The 18,759-nt window shown below is 34.3% G+C and overlaps 1 protein-coding gene across 14 annotated transcripts in view; it reads right to left on the bottom strand.

Annotated features, from left to right (window-relative positions):
• Positions 1–18,759, bottom strand: part of LOC105475564 (core 1 synthase, glycoprotein-N-acetylgalactosamine 3-beta-galactosyltransferase 1) — a 115,186-nt gene that overhangs the window by 19,865 nt on the left and 76,562 nt on the right. For 6 of the 14 annotated variants that reach the window (XM_011730925.2, XM_011730929.3, XM_071094864.1 and 3 more), the window contains exon 4: positions 9,886–14,971. In XM_011730925.2, coding sequence (XP_011729227.2) covers positions 14,768–14,971 — 204 coding nt within the window. In that variant the 3' untranslated portion in view covers positions 9,886–14,767. Of the gene's footprint in view, positions 1–9,885; positions 14,972–18,759 lie in introns of those variants that run through there. The other 8 variants (XR_011622173.1, XR_011622174.1, XR_011622170.1 and 5 more) reach the window with 5 other exon arrangements.

Here is an 18,759-nt window from a genome sequence, read left to right as displayed (position 1 = left end):
GGAGCTAGTTTTAAAAAGGAACATAATATGAGGAAATTATTGTAAAGTCACATTTTGTTAGGTTTCAAGGCTGATTCGTTTAACAAGCTGACCACAGCCCTAAGATATGCTTGAAACCCTTAGTGCAGGGAGACAAAACAGGAACAGGGCTGAGCCTGATGCAGCCTCATTTGGGTTTGGTTGCTGCCACATTTGTAAAAAACAATACAGACGGCCAGGCGCAGTGGCTCACGCCTGTAATCCCATCACTTTGGGAGGCCCAGGCGGGCGGATCATGCGGTCAGGAGATCGAGACCATCCTGGCTAACATGGTGAAACCCCGTCTCTACTAAAAATACAAAAAATTAGCCGGGCGTGGTGGCGGGCGCCTGTAGTCCCAGCTACTCGGGAGGCTGAGGCAGGGGAATGGCATGAACCCGGGAGGCGGAGCTTCAGTGAGCTGCGATTGCGCCACTGCACTCCAGCCTGGGCAACAGAGCAAGACTCCGTCTCAAAAAAACAAAAACACAATACAGTCTGTGAAATAGACAGTTGTCCCTCAGTATCCTTCGGGTACTGGTTCCAGGACCCCCTCTGATACCAAAACTCATGGATGTTTAAATATCTTATATAAAATGGTATAGTATTTGCATATAACCTATGTTTATCCTCTTGCATACTTTAAATCTTAATCTCTATAATACCTAATAAAATGTGAATGCTATGTAAATAACCATTATACTGTATTTATATTTTTGTCATATTTTTTATTGAATATTTTTGATGCACAATTGGCTGAATTCATGGATGTGGAACCCACAGATATGAAGGGCCTGATACCATTAGGCAATTTTCTTATTGGGCTGCAAATCCAAAATCCAGACCACATTTCTCTGAGTAAAGATGTAATTTCCTCTGAAAAGACTAAATGTTTTCACTCTCAGTTTCCCAGGGGAGAGGTTGGTTCAGCAGGAATTTTGGGAGGAGGGTGTTGAGAGTGTTAGACTCAGGTGAGGGGAAACCTTCCTCATTTCTTTTAGTGCAGATGTCAATTTGACTCCAATTCTAAAGAAGTGCTGATAACTGAAGGTTTCTAGTGGGGTAGCTGAACTACCTTTGGTGACCTGGAAACAGGTAGCAAAGAAGGCAGAGCACTAGCCTGGTAAGGGCTGAAAGGATTCCACTGGGGCTTGGCCGCTCTCATAAAGTACTATCTGGACCCTTTCTTTCATTATTCGAGAACAAGTCAGGAAGGTCTGGTCTCTACTGTGGGCAACAAAGAGGAAGGTAAGTCTTTTCCCCAGGGTCAAACAAGATGACAGAAGTCACCAGCAGAAGATGGTAGTGCCTATTGAAGTAGCAAGTTAACTGGAGTCACTGTCCCTAGGAGGCAGCCCAGGAATGGGCAAGAGGGCAACCCATTTCTGGGTACACATGACACTGTACCCTTGGAACCTCTGAGGATCATGAGGGGAATATTTTAAGGGTGGCTATTTCTGCCAATAATGCTGGAAAGGATTCGTGGCATAATGCCATGATATGTAGCTGAATCCGCCACAGTGTCTGTACAAAATGTTTAGGTAGTTCATTCTGTCAGTTATTAAGTGTTACGAATCTGAAATCATTAAAACATTGTACTGCAGAAGAAATAGGCATATAAGCAGACCAGAATACAGTTTACACACAAACTGATACTGAAATATGTGGTAATGGTGATTTAAAATAAATGTTGAAAGAAAGGATCATCAAATAAAGTGTATTACAACAAACAGGTAGCCATTTTCCTACCTCACTCCATATAAGAAAATAAATTCTGGACAGATCAAAAATATAAACACAAAAAATGAAACTATGAAAGTAAGAGGATAACATATTATAAATAAACCTTGGTGTGAGCAAGACACACAATTCAATAGCACTAAGAAAAGATTAATTGGTTTGTGTGGGGAAAAAAACAACTTAAGTACGAAATAATCATAACAGGTCTAATACATATAAACTAAGCCAATATTCAGAGTTTATAAATTTTAAAAACCCTAGTAATTCACTATTAAAAACAATTGGCTAAGATGAAATGCAGATTACCAATGTATAAAAAAATCACTCAAACCTTACGTACAAATCAACAATTATCAGATATTAATGCAGTGATAAAACTAGTAAGTTTAAAAATCAAAAACTGGCAAAAGGGGCAGGGAAATATACTCATAAATGTTGAGTGGTAGTATAAGGTAGTACAGTTTAAGAAGGCAATTTGGCAGTATCTATGAATATTTAAATGCACACATTCTTTAACTCAGCAATTCCTTGCTAGGAACTTATCCTATGGCTGTACCCACACAATCATTTCAAGGATGTTCAGTGCAGCAATAATTACAATAATGAAAGTATAATCCAATTCAATTATCAATAAAGGAATGGCTAAAAACTTATGGCACATCCATACAGAGATCTAGTTAACTATTAAAAAGAATTACCTCTAAGTTATTAAACAGATAAGTAGAAAATGCAAAGAGCAGAATGATGTGTACAGTTTCGAAATGAGTACAGTTCTGTTATTTTCTGTTTATGGCTGGACAAAGGGACTGCTGGGTGGGGCAGTGGTAGATTATTGCTTTTCATTTTATATTCATTCTCTTACCAAGTGCATATATTACCTTTGTATAAAGACATTATCCTCAAACCATGTAGTAATGCCCAATTGAATGTATCTGTTTAAGATCTAAGGAAAGAAACTTCAGGGGTACTGGAGTTACTAAAAAATAAGCCTAAAAACATGCCAATGAAAGAAAATGGCTCTGGGTCTCAGAAAAAATGGTACACTGATTGTACTTAGGAAAAAACTGGAACGCTGGAAGAATGAAGTTAACCTGGTTTTGGCAAATTTGTGAATATATTGTCTCTTTCACATGAAGTTGTACCTGAGCCTTATTCTTTGATATCTAGTTCAAATGCCACAATTTCTTTGAAACTTCTCAGATCCCTAAACACTTAATATACAGTCCTCTTATAGTTCTTTGTAAATACGTCTATCATAGCATGTGTCACAGTCCTGAGGAGGCGATTTGTTCACTGGCATGTCAGCCCCCAACCCAAATGTGAGATCCTTCAGGCAAGCCTTAACCACAGGATTCGTCCTCTTTTCTCTTCTATACTTGACAAACCATGAGCCCAGTAAAAGTTTGTTGAATGGGTGAATGAATGACTGGAGGAAAAAAAAGAGACGTTGCTTTTTTTGGATTTTAGAAACTTCTTCCAATAGGATAGAAAACTTGTGACTTGAAATGTAAATTATTAACTCTGTACAGAGTTTTCTCCTTACCAGTGTTAGGAAAGACCCTACCTTTTTTTTTTGCCATCACAGACCGCTCGTTGCTTCAGTAACCAAGACCACTGAGATATACCAACTGACAGTGCTTTGGAATGTCTAATGGTCACTGTAGAGGAAAGGAACCTGAGTTTTCTTCCCTAACAGCAAATAAACACAATCTTCTGCCCACACTTGAGGTTTTGTTCTTTTTCTGGACTATATTCTCTAATATAAATGCAAGGCTTTTTGCCCAATGGTGTATGATGTGTGGAGTTCAAATCAAGATTTTCTCAAGTAGAAAACCTGTTTAGGGGTCCCTCCATATCTACAAGAAAAGCATTTTGTTTAGAGGTCTCCAGAAAAATGAAACAGAAGAAGGTAGGGGCATATGGTACTCAGAACTTTTCTTCGTAGTGAAAGGATGCTCACCATTTATTTCCTTTTAATTGATATATAATAATTGTACATATTTATGGGAGAGAGAGTAATATTTTGATACATACAGTGTATAGTAATCTTTTTAAACTTTTTTGTTGTAGAGATGGAGTCTTGTTGCCCAGGGTGGACTTGAACTGCTGAGCTTCAGCCTCCTGGGTAGCTAGAACAGGCATGCTGCACTACACATGGCTTTGTTATTTAAAAAAAAAAAAAAAAAAAGTCCTATTATGTCCCAGGCACAATTGGAAACAAGACAGATATGATCTCTGATAACAGCATCTGGCAACTATTAGGATTGTGCCTAGAACCTATTTGCAAATGGTGGGAAAAGGCAGGGACCGAATATGTGAGTTCTACCTAGCAGTATGATGGGTCAAAGAAAAACAGAAAGAATGAATAAGATCTAGTATTTGATAGCAAAATAGAGTGACTATAGTCAATAATAATTTGTCTATTTAAAAATAACTAAAAGAGTATTACTGGATTGTTTGTAACACAAAGGATAAATATTTGAGGGGATAGATACCCCATTTTCCATGATGTCATTATTACTTATTCCATGGCTGTATCAAAGGGACTCATGTACCCTATAAATATGTACACCTACTATGTACCCACAAAAAATTTTGTTAAAATAAGTACGTAGCTCAGGTTGTTCAAGGAAGATAAGAAATTGCATTTAGTACAAAGACCACTAACCTGGGAGTCAGGAAAATTGAGTTCTGTTGCCATTTCTGGCATTATTTGTGTCATTTTTCTAAACTTTAACATCTCTAGATCTGTTTCTGGATCTTTCAAATGAGGTGTGGAACATCTTTAAGCTCTAGAAATCAGTAGTCCTGTATTTTTATGTGGGAAAGGGCTCAATGTCTTCTATTTCCACGAATAAGAGAGTAAGACTTACTTAAGCCAGAACAGATCTAAGAAAGATATGAAAATAATCTGATGCAAGGCTTTGAGAATAAATAGTAACTTCTAAGTACTCTTCGCCCTTGAGTAGAGGAAGAGAAGGATGCTAAGATGGGTCCACATGAGGCTGCTGGTCCTCTGTATGGATCAACTATTTACCACTCTTTAAGATGGATACCTCCTTCATCTATCCTCCTTATGAACTAGTTCAGCAGTCTTTATACCCTTGATTGAAGAAAGTAATTCCTTATGACAAGATAAAACAACCCAAATCAGCTTTGAGATCCTTCCAGCTCATGTGTGTACCTGCTTACCTCTACTGCTGCTTAAGAACGTCTGTGGACATTCTTCACCACTGGTTGTAAAAACCCTAGGGACCCAGGGCCGACAGCTTTTTTTTCCCACTATAGTTCTCTAAACTGTGACAACATAAACATGATTTTTTAAAAGTTCAAAAAGGAAAATAGTGAATTATTCAATTTCTTTCCAATCCTAGTACCCTTCCCCAAAGGTACTGCCAACAGTTTTTATATGTTCATACATTTATAAGTTAATCATATTTATCCTTATTTGACATCATATCTATGTTTGGTCTTAATTCTGTCATCTTCCTATTTTAAATTCTCCCTTTAGCTTTCTTACATGGCCTGTGTTATCTTTAATTTTGTGTTTTCATTTTAATAGTTATCAGGCTTAGAGTTTTGGTGATTACCTTCATAACCGTATTCAGAATATTACATCCTTATTGCTTGATATATTATCAATTTTACAAAATTTCTATTACATTCTGAAAAGTAAAACCAATTAGGGCATGTATATATTACCCCTTACCTTGTCTTTGATATTCTATTTTCTAACATGTTAATCTTTTCTATATCAAGATGTATAACATTTCAATATGCTTCTATAGCCTTAAATAATTCTACAACTACATATTTAAATAACCAGCACCAGTCCTGTTCTCAATGTTTGTCCATTCATCTCTTTAGATGGGCTTCATCATCTAGATTCTTCAAGAAGTGTCCACCCTCTTTTAATTTACCCTTACATTTGAAATCACTTGGCTTCCTCCCCACCCCCATCCCACCCAAGAATCTGGTAGACTTTGCTTCGCTCTGCTTTAGCACTGAATGTTGCTACAGAGAAGCCTAAGTCCAGTCTGTTCTTCGTCTCTCCACCTCCCCCTCCCAAAGAAATCACTCAATTTTGTTGCTGCTAAGATGACATTCCTCGCTCCCTGCCCCCAGGACAATTTGCAGATTTTGGCCAGATCAAGAGCAACTGTATTTCTTTAAATTATAATGTTAAAATTAGCATTTGTTATCTCACTTCTATAAAAGTTTCTATCTATTTATCTTAATATCCAGTTTATATTTATGCATTAATTGGAATTACTTTGGGGGATGGTGGAGTTTGGGGTTCTCCTAAAATTTTCATCTTTGAAATGTTCACCTTTAATGAATGTTTTTTTTAAAATAATGGAGCTTATCACTTTTTTTGATGGAAAGATGACTTATTTAGTACAAGTTGGTAGTAAATACACAAGATATAATGATGTGTACTTTTTGTAAGTTTTGAAGAAAAATTAAAAAAATTTAAAAATTAAAAAAAAAAGTTAAACGTTTAAAAAGAGGAAACAATTTCTCAAACACCTCCTCTTGATTCTGACAACTTGGGTAGGTTAATGGGCTTATGCCATAGAAAGGGCATTTTTTCCTCCCTGGTATCAGGATACTTCATAAACTTTAACAAGAAGAATAAGCCAGAAGTTTTCTTAGCAATATGAATTAAGAGTAGAAAAGCCATTGAATGATGTGGATGGAAGTTTTATGGCTGCATATGGAAATGAAATGCTTTAAATGGCCCCTTTCAAGAAGAGTCTCTTGCTTCACACTCTATTCTTTCTTCTATATAACATCTGGTGCTTTCAGTTCCCCTTTTTTGTAAAGTGCTGGAGGTTAACAAATAAAATACAGTAGTTCCCCCTTTACCACGGGGGATACATACCAAGATCCCCAGCAGATGCCTGAAACGGTAGATAGTAGAGTCCATCCACCAGGAATGTAGCAAGAATTAATAGGATAATGCAATGTAAAACAATTAGCACACTGCCTGAGAGTATAACTCTACTGCACACAACTATTTTTTTGGGTACTTTGCTTCTAATAGAAGGTAAGTTCCTTGACAGCAACAAATATAATTTGCCACTTTATCCCTATTATCTAGATCAATACTGTTAGTAGGCACTCAAATGTTGGTTAAATGATTTGGAACTGAATTTGTCTGGAGTTTAGGTAAGGAATTGCAAATTTTTAAAAAGGGAACACATGCTAGGGCCAGGCTGTGGAAGGTCTCATATTCTGAGGTTATACTCATTTTATTCAACAGCTCGCAGTGACCATTTTTAAGATGTAAGAGAGGACTGCCTTAATACTGAACACTGGAATCTTTTATCTATAAAGGTTAAGTTTTTCTCCCCACTGGTTTTCAAGTTTTTAAGCACCCATATTTTTACTAAGTTCTAGAAGAAAATATTTCCTTAAGAAAGAGGAAACTGCAGGATAATGCGGGCATCAATTCTCTGAGTGCTCTCTCTTCCTTCTTTCAGCAACTTCTAAGCTGGTGAGAGGGAACTGAGGTTCACAAAAGATACACAATTTTAAAAAAAAGTCTTAAAACACATCCATTTTGATAGAAAACAGAGGCAGCCGGGCATGGTGGCTCACGCATATAATCTCAACACTCTGGCAGGCCAAACCATTTAAAGACCACCTTGGGCAACACAAGAAGACCCTGTCTCTATTAAAAAAAAAAAAAAAAAAAAAGAGAATGGGGGCAATAAAAAGTCTTGAGAAACTAAAGACTTGCTGCTGCCAATTAGAAGAAAAAGAAAGGGTAAAAGAAAAAACCATGGAATGAGAGATGAGTAGGAGAAGGTTCCAACAGCTATAAATTCAAAGGCCAAAAAAGAAATTCAGTCAGGCAAGCAGGTTTGTAAAAATTACTTTAAAAATCAGGAATTATCTCTGTGGCCAATTATTCTAAACACATAGTTACCTTCACTTCATCAAATAAACTGCTTATTACATAAACCTAATCAACATAAAAAAGCAGTGGTTTTAATACTTCAATTACATTAAAAATCCAGTTATTAAAATCATAACTATCCTTTTTCTTTCTGCCTCTGACATATACACACCCACACTCACCTACCCACACCCCACCAAAAAGTATAAAAACAAGGGAGATAGTCACGAGTAGAACTAAAGGAAAAGTTGAATATTACTTCTCTTCCAAATCACCACCTTTCCACAATCTAACAATTAGACAAGAAAATTAATGAGAATGAACTCTTATAGAAGGGGAGACAATGCAGTTTAGGTAGTTCTATGAAAAAAAAATTGAAGCTTACAAAAGTCAAAACCTGGTTAGTTGTAAAAATGAAGACACTGTAACCAAATTAGTTCTATGACAGCACATTATTCAGCAGTTCTAGAAATGAAGAAGTACTGTTAATCTTTCACTAGGCATTCATTAGAAAAGCCAAAGAGCCTAAGTTCTAGGATTGAATCTCATTTTTTTTTAAATGAGTATTTTGTTATTTCAAAGTAAGCTGTTGTATTCAACTGCACTACACAGGGGCAATATGTAAGAAAGTATATAATCCCCTGGACACATTTTCAGTCCTGGAGAAAAGCAATATTGGTAACAATACAAGAAACACTAGCACATTTGGTAGAAGAAATGATGCAATGCAGAGACAGTTTTAAGTTCCAGGCAGCAATACAAAATGTATTAATTAGTAACAAACTCATGGCAAAACAAAGTTCACTTCTGTTTTACTAATATAGATGTATTTGGAGAATGCCAATGTTGCTGAACTTATTCAACTTCAGTTGTTAAATGTTCATTCATTCTTAACCACTAAAAAAATCTCCTTTGGACAATCCATATTGTCAGCATTATTAGACTTTAAGATGAAAAATGTGTTTAGCTCTGTAGAGTACTTCCCCTTAACAAGGAGATAAATTCAGCAAGAATCTTCTTGTATCCTTTCCAGTACTATGAAGTCATACCTTTGGAAAACTTAAAATAGGTTTAATTGTATATATTTAGGTAAATATATCTACTTCCCAATGACTTAACAATTATCAGTACAGCTAGTTGGAAAATATTTAGCTGTCTGAATATGTTAAATTATACAACTCTACCACTAAAGTAGTATGAAGTGGTATTTGTCTCCTCAGCTTTTCTAAAGCTGTCTAATCCAAATAACAGTGTGTATGCATGCTTGCATGCGTACACACACATGCTAATAGAGAACATACTGGGTAGTAGATTACTGAAAAATCAAGACATACAGGCTAGACTCAAGGGCCTTATGAAATTTGTAACTGTTTGCCTAGGAAGACATAAAATACTAGGTCTATTTTTATTCATATCCTGAAACTCCCAGACAAATCTATCAATAGACTTGAGCTCTGGATGAAGTATGCCTAAAAACACAAAGTTTTTCAGCCTATAGTTTACATTTCAGTAAGCCTTCATATATACATATACCCACAGCATGATGCAAGCAAGGGTGGAAACTTTTTTGTTTTTTAAACACATAGTTGGAACAAATAATTTCATAGATAAAAGTAATTTCTGAAGTACATAAAGTGTCTGTTATTCAACATTCAAGTCTCTGCTCAAATGTACTTCCTAGTCTTCCTTAATACCCCATCCAGAAAATTGTTCTGATAATATTTTTATTTTCCTAATACCACTCTCTGAAATACTTTGTTTATTCATCTATTAGCTTATTTTCTAACTCTAGAATTAAGACATCCTGTATGTCTTGCTCACCACTGTATTTCTAGCAGATGCTTGGCACAATTATTTGTTGAATAAACTAATTTCTCTGTGTATGCAATAGATCAAAATATACCAAGGAGCACAGAAGCAATCTCTCTCTAAATATATGAGATTCTCTCCCCTCCTCTGCCCCCACCCATCCAGACACACTTACCTGGACTACAGAGTGTTTCTAATTTTTTCACAGTATATTATTCTCAGTCAGAGGTGGAATATTTTGTTGCTTTAAAGTAAGTAATACATATTGCAGTAAAACTTATGTAAGCCTATTCAAACTAAATAGCTTTGATGGGAAAACAATTTTATACTTTTGGAAAAATAACCCCAAACTACCCATAAAAGACAACATTTATCTCACAACTTTTATATTGGTTAAAAATAATCAGATGAAACAACTTTGAACACGGCAATTTATTTTATGCATTATTTAAATCCGCTGTTTAAAAATGTTCAAAAGGCACTTCAAGAACCATTTAAAAATACATTTTTCTGACTTAATGGTGATCACTTAAAATAAGCAAGTCACCAGACATTTTTAAACCATTCATAACACCATTACCTTAAATAATTTTTAAATTCCAAAACACAAACATTCACTATGTAGTACAACACACTGCTTAGCAGTAAAATTAGTTTCCCTCTAATAATATACTTCATGTAGGTTATTAATTTGCAAGGCCCTGCAAAGTTACTAAAACTTAATATAAACTGAAAACTAGAGAGGTAAGGGAGTTGAAATAGAGCACAATTCAACTCTAAAACTTTAGAGTTGGTTTCTCTAAAGAGAATTTGTAAAATTCCTTATTCTAGCCTGTATTAAAGTTTTTATTTCAAATCTTATGTATAAACACATTTTTTAAAAAATTAACAGAGGTTACATTAACATTTAGCATAAAATCTACCACACGTTGTCTGCCAGATTGCTTCGGTATGTTTCTGTCAGGCCTACTATAAAGCAGAAAAATAAAGCAAATGAGATTTTTGTTGTTGTTGTTTTTGAGAAAAGGGTGAGTGGAAGAATCCAAATAACTACTTCCTTTAATAATTGTAGATGTAGAATTAATTTAAAATTATAGATTTTTAAGCAGGGCAAGTATCTCCAAAGCCAGCAGGCATTATTCTTAGACTTTTACTTTCCGTTTTATAGGGAACCCTAGTTAGTAGGTTTAAAATTATCAATTAAGTAATAAAAATTCTAATCACTATTAACAGCCAAATTAACCCTGTGAAGGCAGCATTTAAGAGTAACTAGAAAATGGAAGTTAGTAATAAAGCAAATAAAGAAGGGCAATAAACACAAGGCAGAAACTGTCAAAGAATAATAGTCTAATGAACTGAAAACTTAAATGGCAAATAAAATGCTAGATATAATTTAATCAAGGGATTCTTTCAAGTATAATAAACAGTGCATCAACCTGGTAATAACTATAATTTGACAGTCTCAAGGGAAAAATTAATACTCAAGAAAACTGTGAAACTAACCAGTTAGCAAATTTAATGCTCAAATCCAATTCCATATTAAAAAAATATTAAGAGCTGATCAGTGATTTATTTTCATACCTCATTACAGTAAGAAAAACTCCTCTGAAATTCGTATTTGAAAGCAAACTGGGACAAAAATCTGCTTTATGAACTTTCCACTAGAAAATACAAGCATACCATAATTAGAGAGCATAAGACATCAAAAGCCTTATGTTTTGAAACCATACTAAAATCATTTACCAAATAACAAAGATCTTAATCTAAAAGATAGTAAATACATCATCATCATGAAATCTGATTTTATGTGCTCTATGAAGTACTTGGAGAATTGCTTTTTTGTTTTTCTTTTGCTTTATTAGGTCAAACAAAACAATGAATTAGCAGAAAAATGTATGTTATAAAATAGCATTTACTACTTCAATTTTTTTTTTAACAATTGTGGAACTTTTTGATGACACTTATGTATGCTTTTAATAAATTATGTACTTATTAGTACTTAATGAACCCTTCCTGCCTCAACATAAAATTACTAAACTTGGAGAATTACAGATTTTATTGTGGGCCCTGATATTAGTCACTTTGGAGAAGCTAAAAATTTGGCCAGAATGAATGATCCAATGACCCTTTAAGTTATCTTTATTTTAGATTTAATATAGTGTGATCCTGTACTACAGTGATTTAAAACATGCTTTTTGAAAAATGTCTTAGTAATGGGGCAGTAATCTTCGTGTGTTTCAAACACTATTTGCACCAAAATCACGTAGGTTGTTGGGTACTGGTTCTCAAACTAGGATAAGAAAGACACCTGCAGAGTTTGCTTAAACACAACTGCTAGCCCCTGCCCTTAGAGTATCTGATTTAGTAGATCTGAGATGGAGCCCTGAGAGAGGCTGCATTTCCAACAAAGTTTCCAGGTGATGTTAATGCTGTTTGCTGGGACCACACTTTTGACAATCGCTGCCCTAGGGTATCTGGTAAGAATGCATACTCTTGGGCCCCATGCTTAAATTAGAATTTCTGAGATTGGGGTTTTCAGATCTGCATTTAACAACATCCTGGGCAAGTGTGAGAACCACAGTTTAAGAATCACTTTGACAATTTGGCTGGGTTAATTTGACTATTACTGGCCAATGTATCAGATATCACATAACATATACATAAAAATGGAAATAATGCTAAATGAATAACCCCAAGCCTGAGACAGTTCAAATGAACACATAGGGTTTGAATATAAATCCTACCTCTGTTACTTACTAGCTCTGTGACAGTGACAAAGTTACTTTAATTCTCTGAGCCTCAGTTTCCTTATCTATAATAGGGGAAAAACACCCAAATTTTGAGGATTAACACTATTATACACAGATTATCTAAGTACAGTACCTAGCATACAGTTGGCACTTGATAAATAATAGCTATTATTTCCTTATCTGGTCAAAGCAAATTTTTCATTCACTTAAATGCAGTATTTACACTCCAAGGTAACAGAATAATAATACAGTCTTCTATTTATTGCTCCCTATTCTGGGACAGACAGTGTTCTAAGAACTTACATTTATTTAATCCTCATAAAAATCCTGTGAGGTAGGCAGTATTATCATCCCTAATTTACAGATGAGGAAACTGAGACACAGAGAGATTAAGTAAAATTGTTCAAGGTTACAAAAACAGTAAGTGTTGGAGCAAGAATTTAAATCCAAGCAAGTCTGACCCTAGAGCCCAGGATTCATCATAACATTCATTTCCTATGAGCAAATCTTAAGGTTTTTGGATATTTATAGTAAACCATTTATACTTCTAGTCAAGTAACACATATGAAAATTCATGTACACACCATGGTGAAGAGTTGTTCAAAGAATCAAATGAATGCCTTGAAATTTTGGCAGATGATACTACCATGGTAATAGGTAAAAATTGGTGCATGTTTTCACTATGTGGGCAGAGTAGTCCATGATTAGCCAATGAAATGAACATCCTCTCAAATATACCATTCAAAGAGGTCATGATTTTGACATATTTTGGCACAATAAATATAAATTACTTAGCTAGCTGGGCGCTGTGGCTCACACTTGTAATCCCAGCACTTTGGGAGGCCGAGGCGGGTGGATTACTTGAGTTCAGGAGTTTAAGACCAGCCTGGCCAACGTGGCAAAACCCCATCTCTACTAAAAATATGAAAATTGGCTGGGTGTGGTGGCACGTGCCTATAATCCCAGCTACTCGGGAGGCTGAGGCAGGAGAATTGCACCACTGCAGTCTAGCCTGGGGTACAGAGTGAGACGGTCTCTGAAAAAAGGAATTACCTAGCTAAAGAGCAGAGTCAGTGGCACGACAGCTATGTAAAATTGGCATAATGATAAACATAAGGGAAATGTAAATCTTTTGTACCATAAAAATAATCTCATAGAAAGTCTGTAAAATATTCTGTTATGACACACTGAGTACTGCTAAACATAATAAAAATAAAAAATTTCTTTCCCTTCAGAAACTCTTTTAACAGAGTCACTAAAAATAGAATGAAACATTTGTGAATGTTTTTGATGACAGTCTTGACTAGGTATTCTGCGTTGTTAGAACTATCCATTAGCAAAACAATTATCCCAAAATAGCATCAACTTTCAGACTTATTTATAAATTAAGTATCTACTCTTTCAATATATAACATTTTTGTTTAAGCAGTCTGCATTTTCTATTGTTTTTAATTCTTGTCAAAATCTTGCCACTGTAACTAACAGTCACCTCAGATCCTATAAATGAATTTTAAAACTCTGCTTTAAACAAGTTATGAAAGGCACAAACAAGTTCTCATCTCAACAGGATGACAATGAAATAAACCATAACTATGTAGTTGGAAAGAGTTTAAAATAATCAATTTAAAATGTCAGTAATTCCTGAGAGTGGCACTGTTATGAGAAAAGCATCCTCAAATAGCATTAAATTTATTAGTTACTCAGAATTAACAATGGGTAAATTTGGGAACAAATATTGTAAAATACATGTTTACAAATGCTATGAATGGTTTGAGTAAATTAATAGTGGAGAATGGTATTCAAGAGTGGCTAAACATATTTAGAAGAGAGACAACAGAGATTCCGTAAAAGATTACCAATTAGAATCAAGTATATAATATAGTCAAGGCCCATGATAATTTTAAAGTGTGGTTTTATTAATGCACTTCAGGGTAAGTGCCAGTTTTATTTTAGCTTCTTCTGGAAGAAATACTACCAATTATAAATAATCACAGCAACATTTTCATTAGACAAAAACTCTGTGTGTGTGTGTGTGTGTGTGTGTGTGTGTGTGTGTGTGTGTGGAGGGGGGTGGATCATTTATATCATACTGCAAATATAAACTCAACTCTTGAGCTGTATTAACAACACTGAGCAACAATATTTCTTTCTAAAATTTTCTTTAAGGCAGATCTGTTTATTACTAACATGGTGCAGTGTAGTTTTAGTAAATTTAATTATTTTAGTTTCTCAGTGACAATAATACAGATGGTCAGAAAACAGGCAACAAAATCTCTTTTCTAATTCCTCTACCTGGCCACCATTTTAAAAACACAAGTTCTTCATATATATAGATATATTTATATATTACTGTATCAAAACACATTTTAACAGACTTCACAGCTCATTTAAAGCTTCAGTTTATAGTCATTCATGTGAAAGGTTTCTATAAGGAATGTTCACTTAGAATTCCTCACTGGGATTCCAGTGTTCTATGTCAGAAATGCAGAAGTCCTTTTTCAGTGCAATGCTAGACATTTTACCTTTGTTCACTCATGATTTTCTTTCAAGGGTTTCCTAACTTCACTTTTGTATCTTCCTTTTTGTTTGCTTGACTAATTTCCTTTAGTATATCTTCAGGTAAGGTAGGTTGATATCTGTATAAATAACCATATGGACGAAGATGATAAACGAGGTATTCTAACTCATACATAGTTGTAGAATCAACATAGTGAAAAGAAACTGCAAGATCAGAACAGCAACCAGGACCCTAAAAAAGCAGTGGAAACAGGCATTGTTAATAAACAGCACATTGCTAGCATACAATATTTTCATACTTATAAAGGACAATGTAATTTTAAAAGAATGCAAACATTAAAGATGGCAAGGTAAAGCAAAGGAACCTAATATACTAGACCTGTGGAATAAATCAATAGTTTACTTAGATGTCCTAATGATTTAAAACTAATTGAAATTGGTGAAACCAAGTGAAATTGTGGAAAGTATTTTTAACTGAAATAATATTCTCTCACACTCTTTAGCAGATAAAATTATTGAGATTTCTTCAAATCAAAGGAGCAGCCATACAAAGGATAAATCTCCTCCAACATCTGCTTTCTCTTCCTAATTTTCTCACTGTAATTTTTTGCGTGGCTCAGACTCGGAAAGATACCTCTGGGGCATTCAGTGACTACAAAGCCTTGCTCATTAGGTGTCTACAACCCAATACACTTCATCTATATATATCAACCCATACAGTACAGTATTTGAGACAAAGCTCTCAAGCTAGACTTGGGTTTGAACCCAAATTTTGTGGGCTAGTATACGACCTTGAGTAAGCTATTTATTCTCTATAAGATTCAATTTCCACATCTGTAAAAGGTGGTTATTTAAAGGAGACAATGTGTGTAAAATGCTTGGAATTACCCTTTGCTTAAAATAAGTGCTCAATAAATGTTAGCTATTATTGACTGAAAAATCGTATCAGGTGGCCCTCAGGTAGGTCAGATTTAAACCTTTGTCCAATTATGTAATTCTCATAAATTCCTAATAGGGTTGGTATGAGAACAAAGTTTAAAATAAAACAATACAATGAACAAGAAAGCAATAAAATTAAGAAGACAAAAAGAGACGAATTAAGCAGTCAACCTAGAGTCAGAATTGGTATCTGGAGAACGTTGGTGTCATCCAGGTGACTCCAACAAAACTTCAGGCTCCATCTGACATCTTTGTAAAGAATGAGGGAGATAGTCTAGCAAGTTCCAAGAGAAGATGCATATTGATTGAATATTTAATAAATCTAGTAATTCATGTTTGGAAGTATGTAGCTTACAGTGTAGTAAAAGTTATCAAACTGTCCGCTGCATTTTCTCTGCTGTTATCTCTGAACTTTCCTTTGAAACACACACTGGGTATGTGGATTCTTAGACAACCTAGTCTTGCACCTTTAGGAAATACCAGAATAAAAGCAAATAGGAAAAATAACCAGATAGGTCAACTTGTGATTATCTAAACTAGCTCTGTCCAACAGATATGTGAGCCATATAGTAGCCACATTAAAAATGTAAAAAAAAGAAAAAAAAATGAAATTTATTTAACAGAAAAATTTCATCATATTGTTTTAACATGCAATAGTTTTACAATGATTAATTAAACCATTCTTGAAACCAGGTGTGTATTTTATTTATGGCATGTCTCAATTTGGACTAGCCAAATTTCAAGTGCTCAATAACCACATGTACCTTAGTGACTACTATCCTGTCCAGTGCATATTAAACTTAAGGACTAGACCAGTAATAGTTTTAAATTGCTGACCTCTGGAAGCAATTTTTATGTTCTCTAAAATAATTAATATTTTTGATAAGATTTACTGCATTAATTATGTTACTCTTATTTATATTTTACTGGATACTCAGGATTCTGTTAGGCATTTATGCAATAAAAGACAATAAAAGAAAAAAGCTATAATTATTAGAAAACAAGAGCTAGCAGACAATTATGGTTACCCAAAAAACTCAAGAATCTCAAGCGAAGAATCATCAGAATAGGGAATTCAGTTACAAAGCCAGATTTTAAAGATGCTTAAAAAGAAAACCAAACAAATAAGTTTTCATATATATCAGTAAAAAGGTTAAGTTTTTAAAAAGCCCAAGTAGAACAGTAACAGAAATATTGCGTACCTATGGAAATGGTTTATAAAACTTGACCAAAGGACCTAAAAGGCAACTTAAAAAAAATCCTTGGCAGTTATCCCTAAATTAATGAGCTTGTATGCAAAGATAAAGAAATGAGTTACCAAAACACTTAGAAAAAAAGAAGAGTTAATTTGCCCTTAGAATAATAACTTAAAATTACTGTAAAGCTACAAGGTTCAAAATAATATGGTGCTGGGCCAAAATCAAATTAGAACAATGGCATAGAACTGAAATCCCAGATATAGATCCTACTATAAGGGCTATCGTGTACGATAAACGAGATATTTTAAATCAGTAATGAGTTAAAAAATGGCAGTAGAATAATTAGTTAACAATTTAAAAAAATCAGGAGCTCTCTACCTCAATTATGTACTAATATGTTTCAGACAGAATAAATGAAACTGAAGAATAAAATAAATCATATTTGACCACTTCTGACCTACAGAAAAGTCAATTTTTCATGTAGAGAGATATACATAAACAATTACATATATATTTTAAATCTACCATATTAACACTCACTGCAACTTCTCTGGTGAAAAGTCTATTACTAAGAAGGTGGAGTGGGAAGGGAACTGCTTAAGAGTCAGTTCTGAACAAGAAATTTAGGAATGTAACTCTTTCATGAATTAGAGTATCTTTTACCCTGACTCGCTAGATAAAAATTTTCTGTATTTTCAGTAATTAGTACATAGAAAAAAAAGTATAAGATTTAAACTCATTTAGGGGGAAGAAAACTTACTAAATGATAGATGAATAATAATAGAATTTTAGTTTCACATTGGGTTTATGTAAGAATCTCCTGATGAAGAACAGGCAATGTCAGATTGATGGGTCAATTTTGGTACTCTGAATTCTGTTTTATGTTCTTCAATATAATTGGATAAATTTTTATAGAAAGAACAAATGTGCCATCCATTTAATAAACCACTACAATGTAAATAAAGGATGCACTATATTTGTTCATATAAAGCATATTGTTAGGTATACTTTATTTGCAAACAGGAATTATAGGCAGTACTTCTGAAAGGGAGGCTATTTTACTGTTTACAAAATAATGACAATTATGATGTCCCTTTGCTACTCTTGTATGTATACCCAATATCAGATACTCTCAGTAATATCTTATGTGCATTTGGATATATTTGCTACATGTTTATATTCTTGAATTTGGGTAAATTTTTTATATGGGAAAAGGATACAGAATTAAGAAAGGAAAAGATCAAGTCATCTTGGAATGGTCAGAATATATTAAGAAAAGTTTACACCAAACAAGCACCCAAAGTGGTACTCTCACTAAAACAGAAAAACAGATTATGAAAAGTTTCCTTTTAAAGCTGATTACCTAAAGCTCGGGTCAGATGTTCTAGGACAGGATCTCTGAACCATGGTACTACTGACATTTTGGGCAAGAGTAATTCTTTGTTGTAGGAGGCTGTCCTGTGCATTTTAGGATGTTTAGCAATTAGTAGGTTTATAATGTAGTGGGTTTTTACCCATTAGATGCCAGTAGCAGCCTCCTAGCTGTAACAACCAAAAATGTCTCCAGACCTTGCCAAATGTCCTCTGAAGGCAAAATTGCCCTGGGTTGAGAATCACTGTTCCAGATGATGATCTGAAAGCATTGCCTTATGAAGATGAGAGTAGTAGCATGAAGTCTATTATTTATATGTTAGGTCCAGAGAAAAGAAGGCATAGAGAACTAGGTTTCATGATCCCCGGTCTCATTCAATTATCCACTGAAGCAATGCTTATAATAGTGAAAATAGCATATACATAATTAACATTGATAAATCTCAATGTTGTATGAAAAGGGGAAGTTGTAGAAAGATGCTTATTTAAAAATCTGAAAAACAGTATTATA

Source organism: Macaca nemestrina, chromosome 4, assembly GCF_043159975.1.
Source record: "Macaca nemestrina isolate mMacNem1 chromosome 4, mMacNem.hap1, whole genome shotgun sequence".
NCBI classification, from domain to species: Eukaryota; Metazoa; Chordata; class Mammalia; order Primates; family Cercopithecidae; genus Macaca; species Macaca nemestrina.
This window is presented reverse-complemented; position numbering and strand designations above follow the sequence as displayed.